Source organism: Astatotilapia calliptera, chromosome 7 (assembly GCF_900246225.1).
Source record: "Astatotilapia calliptera chromosome 7, fAstCal1.2, whole genome shotgun sequence".
Classification (NCBI taxonomy): Eukaryota; Metazoa; Chordata; class Actinopteri; order Cichliformes; family Cichlidae; genus Astatotilapia; species Astatotilapia calliptera.
The window spans coordinates 2,159,499-2,169,762 of record NC_039308.1 but is presented as its reverse complement, the minus strand read 5'-3'; the positions used below and the strand labels follow the sequence as shown (position 1 = coordinate 2,169,762).

The window sequence follows — 10,264 nt, the reverse complement described above, 5'->3', positions numbered from 1 at the left end:
GTTCGCTTTTTACTTGGACTTTAGCCCGGGTCTAAGCGCGTTTATCTCTGCTTTTCGATACCTTCTCAAATGGCACCAGAGTGTGGGTTATTCCTAAATAAACGATCTTTGGAAGCATAATCATAACTGCGCATGCTCAAGCGGCGAATATTCTGCAAACCTCCACGTCTGAGCACGAGCAGACGGTAGCCAATCAGGAGCGGCCACAGTGTGTTTGGAAACAACCTTCCTCCTCTAAAGTCCCGTATGAGGACCAGCGGAGACACTTCTAGAGCCACCCAGGTCACTGCAGTTTCTCTTTGACATAAGACGCACTTTCCCCCGGCTGTTCTTCGTGTTAGGGAGTCCAGCGAGTCACGGAGACATCCTGTTTTTCTAGCTCACACATCGGCAGACGGTAAAAATGGATGCAGGAAATTCTGAACAAAAGGCGATCACTCTCATCATAAAGACGCCCAACCAGGCTCAGGAGGACCGGACCATCGAGGGAGTGAGCCTGCAGTGGACCATAAAGGAGCTGAAAGCGCACCTGTCCGCTGTCTACCCGACCAAACCGGTGAGTTTACACAGAGGGCGGCGGAGCTATTCGCGGCTGTGCTGTGGAATGTGATGAGAGTAAAAAGGAGCTGTCAGCCATTTCCCGGGTCACGCGCGTGTATATGCGCGCGCTCACACGAAACCAGCGCAGCGTGCCTGCGAGTCCCATGAGCGCGAGCTCGCAGTCATGTCATTTTTTTCTGTTTAATTAATAAACTGAACTGTGACTGACACACCTGCAGTGAACACGTGTTTCTGTCTGTCTGTTGTTTTGGTATCTCTCTGTAGTTATGTCTCTGAAATAAGTACAACTTCACGGGAACATTCGTGCTATTCAGACCACATCCAGAGGTGTGTCTTAGGCGGGGGGGGGGGGACTACACATGTCAAACATCAGTTTTGGACAGGAAGCAGAGAAGCAAAGGATCTACGCTTCAGTGGGGTGTAGCCAGGCACAGGCAGTGGACTGAAAAGGTTCAAGTGAGGAGCCAGGTTTCGTCTGTTTACCCAAATGTTGTGGGAACTTGGCCATGTGTTTCTGGTTACGAAATGTTCTCATCAAAATCTTTGTTTTATTGTTTATTCTTTGTTTGATACTAAGAATTATTTTTTTTACTACAATTAGATATAAGTCTTTGTGATCTACTGCAAACAAATTACTCGACTTTGGCCATATTTCATGGTTTCAGTTTAGTACCTTAAAAAAAACAAGCTCCCCCACCTAACCCAAAGCAGCAAGGAGATCTGATTCGTTACTGACTTTATTCTTGTTTCGTCTCCAGGCTGTGAGTGACCAGAGGCTCATCTACGCTGGCAAACTGCTGCCTGATAACCTGCACATTAATGGACTCTTCATACAGGTGTGTGTGATAGCACGAGCTGTCATGTCAAGTTGTAAATGTCACGAGCTGATTATGTGCCACTATGCTGGTGACAAACTGGTGGAAGAGGGCTGCTCTCACTGCTGCTTGTAGGAGAATAAGGAAGTACACAGTAATTACTGAGACCTGTGAAAGGGCTGTGCCACAAAAACTAGGACAGACTATTTCATGTTTTTTGTTCAAGAATCCCAGTAGAGGCTCATTGCCTGAGAAGGCATGATAGACGTAAGACAATACCAACCGTGCACAAAGGAGCTGTCAGCCATTTATTCTGTAAACCAATCAGCATACAGCTGTAGAAAACCTGCACGCAAGCTTTGGAGCTTCTGCGGCCTTAATTCTGTGGGCCCGACCCCACTTCCTTATAAACTAGAAAAACAAAACAAACAAAACTCATCTTACTGTCTGTCAGCGCTGGGAGGAACCACTATAGAAAAGAGTGCAACAGAGGGACAGCTCGGACTGAGAAGGTTGAGAGCTGAGGATGAGATGGTTTGGACACGTTCAGGGGGGACAATAGCAGATCTGTTGGACAAAGGATGATGAAGATGGTGCTGCGAGGTAGGAGGAAAAGAAAAGGACTTCAGTGAGGATTCATGGCTGTAGTGAAGGAGGCCAGGGATAGGGTGAGATGGAGATATAAACTTAAATTTCAGTTGTATACAGCGCTGTAATGAAACAAAATAACTGTGGACTTTTTTTGTTTGTTTTCTGTAAAAATCATTGATTTGGCGTAGTCTCAGTTTTTTTTCCTCCCATGGTCATCCACAGTTTGAGAACCACTGGCTGCTCTGAGTAGACAGAAACCCAGCAGAAGAGCTTCATACCGTACCAGAGCCATGCTTCCCTCACTGTAAGGGTCAAGAGTGCAGTTTTTTCTTTTCATTTGTCACTGGTTATCAGACACACACACACTGCAGTGAAAGGCCACATGCAAAAAGAAAAAGTCACAACCTGGACACTGTCGTACAAAATGACTTCATTATTTCTGAGAAAAAGATTCCACAGAAGCATCAACAGCACAAACAAGTTGGTTTAGTTCAGTGGCTTAAATGAGCACAGATGAAGGCTAGTAGACCCCTATCATCTGCCTGATATGGCTAGGGATGGGTATCGTTTAGGTTTTATCCAATACCAGTACCAAACCGGTACTTTTGAAATGGTGCCGGTGCTTAAACGGTGCTCGAACCGGTGCTTAAACAATGGAAAACACAAACTTTGTCCTAAAACCTCTCATATTTAGCTGTTTGTAAAAAGATAACAATGTTAGCCTTTTCTGCAGCTTTAGGGCATATATGGTATCACTCTATCAAACAAGAAGACAGCAGCATGTAGCTATGATGATGTTTGCTAGTTCACCTTACATGCATTAATGTAATAACGTGGTTAGCCTACTCAACGTAAATTACACACGAACAACATTAAGCTACTCACGCAGAGAAGAACAGCTGCTGCTGCTTCATCATCCTCATCATTTCTGCTACACTGGCAGGGCTAGGGGCCAGGACTCTCCTCTTCGGGTTCATGTTGCTAACTCCGGGTCGATAACAGGCACCACACCCGCAGTAGATGTGCTCGGTGTGAGGTCTCGCAGCAAGCTATCATACGGCGCATTTCTCAGCTTTTTAAAAAAACTCTTTGCGTCGCCAGGTGTTTCATCAGATTCGAGGAGTTACCTCCTTTGACAGTATCACAGTATCAGCTTAAAGCACTTGTTGCTGCTGAGTTTGCATCTTTTGCTGTGAAGTACAGCCAGACTTTGACCACTTCGCCTTGGGCATTTTTAATCAGTAGCTCTGCATAAAAGAACGTACGTATCTGGGCCCGCCTACTATCCTCGGAAACGTAAAATGATTGGCTAGAATCTAAAGTGTATGACATCTCAGGGGGGAAAAAAGCACCGAAATAAAGCACCGAAATGTGCGCTGCTTTTCAGTCTGGTTACTACCGTTTATGTCAGAACCGGTGCCATGATGGCACCGGACACCGGTACCAATCCCTAGATATGGCACTAATGGAAGTCACCGTGGCCACGCCCCAAATCGTACGTTCGGGTTCTAAAAAAATTCACGGTCAGTGCAGGCCAAAACATTTTTCAAACCAGGCAGTAAACATGCCTCATAATCAGAGTCTGTGGGATCGACACAGGTGACGTTAAGTGGCCTCCAGAGCTCGTACGTTGGTGTAATTCTGCAGGCTTTGAGGTTCTCAAAGTTTAATCGGGGTTCATTCAGACACAAGTCTGTATGTGTTGGGTGGATGTCACATGTTGTTTAACTGTTTTACCTCCACTTCCACAGACGGACTCAATTCCCACACTGCACCTGGTGTGTGCTGTTAGGAATCCTGCCCAGGGACCTCTGGGAGCCAGACCCAAGGTGAGAACACTTTAGAAGTAACACCCAGTGACTTTTCTCTAACATCAGCACGTTGTTTCGGTCCTCCTGGCTTTATAAAGACCTGCATGTTCACAGTGAAACTCCTGTTGGTGAGGTATTTGAATTCTGAGCTCCTGTAAACAAAGCAGCTGGCTTCATGCCGCCCTCGTGTCCCTACGTTTGCATACAGGCTAGTTTCACACAGCGTCCTTGTGTGCCGTCTGTTACCATCCTTGTGTCTCAGAAATGACACCTGGCTGAGGCAACAGTGTAGTTTGCACTTCAAATGCTTTTCTAAATATTTTGTAAGTTTTGTTGAAGTTTCGAGGATATTTTCAGACTGAGTTAGTTTGGGCTCTGATGATGACAAATTCCAATCAAGAAATCAGTGTGAGGTTTTGTAAGTAACCTCAAGACACTGTGGTAAAGAGCGCTGCAGATGTGCTTCTTCACCTCCGCCCTTATTGTTGCCCCGCTGTGTAGTGGAACTGTTCTGCTTCAGCTGTTATCTACCAGAAGTCAGCCCAGACACTAAAGCTGGCATGCATTAGTATCAGTACACTTCCAAGCCGGAAACAAAGCTGCAGAAACAAAATGTGGTAGATCTGATAACACAGGTCTCAGCAGATGTTTCTTGCTGGGGATTTTTTGTTTGTTTTATTTTGTTTTGGGGGGGTTTGCAGAAAAAAAATGACATCAAACTCTTCTTTCCTTTGCAGACCAAAGAGCCACATTCCTCCAGTCCACAGCCCACACCAGCCCAGACTCCCAGCCCACCAGAGCTGCGGCAGAGGAGGCCGGCCTCCGCAGCTCCAGCACACACACAGACTCCAGTGTGGCCTCCTGCTGCCATGTAAGCAACAAAGGAAGAACTTCAGCTTGTGTGTCAGTGTGCTTTAATCCATCGCAGCAGTGTTTGCACTGTCAGAGAGAATGACCGCTATGCAGCCAAACCACTGAACATTTTTTATTCACCTTTAATACAACGCAGCTATGACTGCTAACTGTACAGTAAGCCATCGCTGACTTCCCTTCTCCACTTCCCCACTGGGGGAATCCCAGTTTCAAAACCAAGTGGCCTTCGGTTAAACTAACCTTTTAAAAGCTGAAGAACAGTCGAATCCTGATCATGTGATTTCTGGATCTTTGTTATTGTTTGTCAGCGACATTCAACAAAAACCCCAAAAGCTGAACTTAAAAATCATCAGTCGTGATAAAGATGCAGAACATGGAAGAAGCCACAGCTTTGCAGGTTGTGCTTTCTGAGGGGCCACTGTTTTCTGTGTCAGGCCGTTTTTAAATTGCAAACATGTAGCTGCTTTTAAGGTGGATTAAGGTATAATTTGTAGTTCATTTCATTTAAGCAGTGCAGAGCACTACCTCTGGAACCAGTATCAAAGATCACTGTTTCAGGAGCTCACAGCAAATATCAAAGTGTTTTGAATTTTCAAAAGTAACCACCAACAAACAGAGATGGTGACTGTAGTTCCTGGAACCAAGAAGACTGAAAATAATCAAGCATAGCTGAAAAATCAGCTGATGTTAGTTGGAGCTCCGCTGACCCCGCTCTACACATACAATTACTAAATCTCATTTTATTCATCGTATTAAAGCTGCTTTAGTCTACAGTTGCTGTGCATCTGCAGGCCGCTTTGCAACCCACCATCGCTCAGTGCCTGCTCTGCTTTGTACCGGCCTCTTTCTGCTGCACTCCACGTATGGGACTGAAGGCAAACACAGTCCCAGCACAGAGATGTTCTCTCGCGTATAAACGACTGCAGATGTCAGAAAATGATTTCTGTTTCCTAAAGAGAAGTGAAGATTAACAGTCTTGTGTCATGTCCCCGGCAGGACTGGAGCTCCTCAGATGACCCAGCCAACCTTTCCCACCTACTCCCTGTACAGCCCCCAGCAGCTGCTGTGGCTCCAGCATGTCTACGCTCGACAGTATTATATGCAATAGTGAGTTCTGCTTCACACACTGAAGGTTTTACACCCACAGCCACGTCTTGTGTTTGTCTGACTACTAATTCTCATTTTCCCATCACCAGCCATGCAGCTTTAGCAGCAGCAGGCAGCATTCCCACAACAGCTCCAACCATTGGCCAGTACCCTCCTGTTCCCGCCCACCAAGTACCCGTCCCTGCCCCGCTAGCTGATCAGAACCCCATCAACAACCTGCCAGCCAATCAGAATCCAGTGCAGGATGGCGCTTTCATCAACCCCGGGGAGGCCAACCAGAACATGCGGATGAACGCGCAGGGCGGAGCCGTTGTGGAGGACGAGGAGGGCATGGAGCGCGATTGGCTGGACTGGTTGTACTCTGCTGCAAGATTCGGGGTCCTGATGATGATCGTGTACTTCAACTCCAACCTGAGCCGCTTCCTGCTGGTGATGGGCACCCTGCTCCTCATGTACCTGTAAGTGTGCAGCTGTGGGTTCAGAGAGCTGCTGTAATCACTAGATTTAAGTCACAGGGGTCAACAAGAGTCTGGTTTTCTGAGTTCTCCCTTTTTAGCGTCTCTTGGTGAATTGCACACCAACACGCCTCGCCCATTTAAAGCCCAGCAGCCTGTCTGAGTCACAGACGGAGTGTGTATACACAGAGCCCCACCTGCAGGCCATGGATCCTTTAAACCTGTTACACCAGCAAGGGGAACAAAAAAAAGGTCCCTATACAGACCGATATAAGAAATATTATATTTATTTGTCTAGCAGACCTGTACAAATTAGACTCGAGCTGCTGTTAGAGCAGTTTTGGTAACACTTTGGTTACACTTGATATTTAGTGATAGGTACACTAAAATAAGGCAGCAATGTCAGATTTTTAAGATAAGACTTTATTGATCCCAGGACGGGGAAATTTTTTGCGTTAGCTCAGCTCAGGTACAGATATCAGAAGGAAAAATACCAAAAAAGTACAAACAAATTAAAAATAAGTAAGATAATACATGCATGCAACGGTAGCATACACAGTATGTGATTATGAATATGGTTGTGGAAATATGCAAGACATAAACTATATAACATAACTATTCTACCACTGCTACAGAAGACAAATGAATAAGTTAAGCACTGCAGGTGCTTCAGTTACTACTTTCCTGGTAATTTAGTGGAAAAACAAACTATTTCTTTCTATCCCGTACTGTTCAGGGGCAGCCTTATTATAGAGCGGCTTACCCTTTGCCAACTTCTTGGTATTGTGCAGGAAAGGAGACAAATATGAAAATGTAAATATGATCTGAAACCGTCACCTCTCAAAGTAAAATAAACTTTTTCAGTGATTTACTGTTAAAGTGGAAGTGCATTAGAAGTGAAGATGGTAGACCTATGATCTGACAGCAGACACGTTCAGAGTTTAATGAAGTGTCATTTCTTTTTTTAACATTATTGCTCTTTTGGGTCGACGAATATCAGTCATGTTTCTGTCAGTACTCTGCTTCTTCATATGTACTGACTCCTGTCCTAAGTGAGTCTAAACCACTGAATAAAGCCTGAACTTCCTCTTACTGATAAAGCTCAGACCGCAGTACTTCCTCGTGCTGCGGGGCTGCCACACAATCATTTTTACTGCAAAAGCTTTGAAATATTTGCATCTCTCTGTGAAGGAGGGAGTTTCCGGGCTCAGCTGTGTACTGCTGACTTAAAGTCGAGTGATTTCATTAATGATGGCTGCACTGATAGCCTATCGTGACGCATACGAGTTGCTGTTGACATCTATCAGCCGTGTTGGCAGGATGTGCTTCCTTTAAAAAGTTTTTCTTTAAATCTTAAAACTCTGGAAGCTGTTAAAGAAAGGAGCGCTCACCGAAGGCTTCGTTTGAAGGGTTTGCTGCTGGTCGTGCTTTCACTCTTATTTGAGGCTGGAGATCACGCTGTCAGCATCAGCCGTGCTGCCCCCGGCCCACTTCCCTCTTGCTGACCGACGACCTCTACGGCTCAGTTCTGTTTTTGTTTTTTACTTTTAATCATGATGGTAGACTTTAAATCCTCACAAATGAGTTCACAGGTGTCAGCACTCAGCTGAAGGTTGACTGAAAGCATCACCTGCAGTTAGTTTCTAATCACTTCTTAGTTTTTGGAATAAAAGGCTCTAGACGAGCGCTCACGTGTTTTGTTGCCGTGACAACTTTATTAAATGCTTAAATGTCATGTGTAATGTCTTCAGCTTCTCATCATAAGCAGAAATCTGATCTGACATTTAGTTTTTCTCAATAAATGACTCATATCGAGTTCTGTGAGATCATGTTTTTGAGCCTTGTGCTGCACCCAGCTGCCCGCTGCTGACCCCTAGTGTTCACTTTCAGATTTATCTAACTGGTGTTTAGGTGGTGCAGCAGTTTTCCTTAACCACAGAGAGCAGAAAATGGGGGGCAAGAAGTTTTTAACCACAGGCCTGAGCTCTTGCTCCAGTGTTCTGATGGAGACTAGCGTGCTGAAACCAGGCACTGGCAGCTCTATGTGGGCATCACGGTGCAGGAAGCTCCAACCACGATGTGACGTTACAAACCTTTGGAGCTTCTTTCAGGATTATAGATGGTTAGCTTTTCCTTGTAACCCCTGAATTTCCTGCCTTGTCTTCCAGACACACCGTCGGCTGGTTTCCCTTCAGAAGGAGAGTGCAGGTCCCAGAACCCAACCAGCTGCAGCCCCCCGAGAACCAGCAGAACCAGAACAGGAACCCAAACCTGAATCCAGTAAGAAACTCATCATTTTTCTCTCTTGTTCACTTTTTCCTACATTGATGAAATCCAGCTAAATGCTGCACACTGAGAAAAGACTGAATGTTTTTGAAATGAGCTAGCAGTGAGACCCGGGTCAGGTCGAGTCGCTAACCTGCACACAGGCCCTGATGTTTGCTGTAGTGGGTGAATTAAATGCTGCAGGCTGATGTGTGACGTGTGTCTCCTCAGGCAGGTGAGCACGCCGACAGACAGCAGGATGAACCAGCAGCTGAAGGATCAGAGGGAACGATGACAGCGGTGTTGGTGCCTCCTCACCGAGTGTCCGTCATGTGGACGGCCTGGGTTTTCTTCAAAACCTTCTTCTCCTCCCTCGTACCCGAGGCCGCTCAGGCTGTGGCCTAACTGAACATCTGGGACGGAGGACTGATTGCAGACAGTTCCCGCTCTTCTGTCATCTCTGGAGATGTTTCTTGAAGCGTGGGTGGAAGGCGTTTACCGAATAATAAATGGATGCAGACAAGAGCGCTGCACCTCAGTGCTCCGAGTTCCTGTGACTTTGATCTTTCAAGTGAGCGGGAAGCAAACCACACCAGCAAGATCCCCAAGAACTGCCAAAAAATGTGGACAGAATCAAAGATGCAAGACCTGAAAATATATTAATAAATCCTCCAACAGGATCCCAGCCGACCTGACCACTGACATCCACTGCCTGCCACCAGCCCCCCACCCTGATCGTTCCCTCCTTTTGTCCACAAAGTGGCAGCGGGTGCCGATAATCCTCCTGAAAGCTGAAACTGTTGTGCCTAAAACGCTCTTCATGTAACGACGTTTACATCCACATGCCTTCTGATTTAAAATCATGTGCCACGCCGTGGTCGCTGCGTGGCCCGGCTCCGTGAATCAGTATTCGGCTCATCTGAGGACGCGTGGGTGCACGGGTGTCTGTAACACTCAATCGGACTGAAACGTTCGCCTCTTCCAAAAGCGGCTAAACTTATCTTCGCATTGAATTTTTAAAATCAGGGTCCTCAAAATTATATGTATATATAAGGATTTCTGTTATTCATATATTTAGGGACCTTTATTTGCTTCCTTACACTTTTTATAGTTAATCAGAAACAAGCTGAAGGTTTGTCCAAACATCCACATTAACACAAGTGAAAACGACACTTTACTCATGTTATTTTCCCTTTCAGTGAGTGGCAATTGTGACCAAATACAATTTGAAATCCATCTGTAAAACAGTGATGGTGGTGCAGCTTAAAATGCATTTTGTAATTGTATTGTATGTACACGAAGCACTTTATAACATGTATCTTATGCAAAGAGAGGTTGTGATTTCTATTAATGCCGAGTTGCTTTTACTGTCAGAGACTGGACAAAGTTTCGTTTTAAAGTGTGACTTGATGTGAAACTGAAATTCAGTTCATCAGCTGTGCTTGTTTTGGGTTTTTTCTTTGGTCCTCAGAAGAGAATAAACAGATGTTAATATCATAACAATGCCTCTGAAAAGAAGCAGCTTTTAGCAGAGGTTAAAGGTCACAGCCCTTCCTGTAATCCAGTCTAGTTTGCTTAGCGCTTAAGCCCCGGGTGTTAGCACTCCGGTTCCCTGTGAGGGGACGACGGTCGCTCGTGGGTCACAGTGTGCGATTGGAAATTTCTTTTTTAATCATCTTTCCATTACAAATGGATGAATGCTGTACAGTGAAGTGTGTTTTCCAATAATGGATGCAATAAATATTCTTAACTTTAATGATTCCTTATTTTGTGGATTTGTTTCTTC

General features: G+C 45.4%; 1 protein-coding gene across 1 annotated transcript; it reads left to right on the top strand.

Annotated features, from left to right (window-relative positions):
• The first annotated feature begins 237 nt into the window (after positions 1-237).
• herpud1 (homocysteine-inducible, endoplasmic reticulum stress-inducible, ubiquitin-like domain member 1) lies at positions 238-10,234 on the top strand. The gene is made up of 8 exons (XM_026172454.1): positions 238-556; positions 1,320-1,397; positions 3,719-3,796; positions 4,516-4,649; positions 5,648-5,758; positions 5,848-6,216; positions 8,382-8,493; positions 8,710-10,234. The coding sequence occupies exons 1-8, from the start codon at positions 404-406 to the stop codon at positions 8,881-8,883; spliced, it is 1,209 nt and encodes a 402-aa protein (XP_026028239.1). The 5' UTR covers positions 238-403; the 3' UTR covers positions 8,884-10,234.
• Positions 10,235-10,264: the final 30 nt, after the last annotated feature.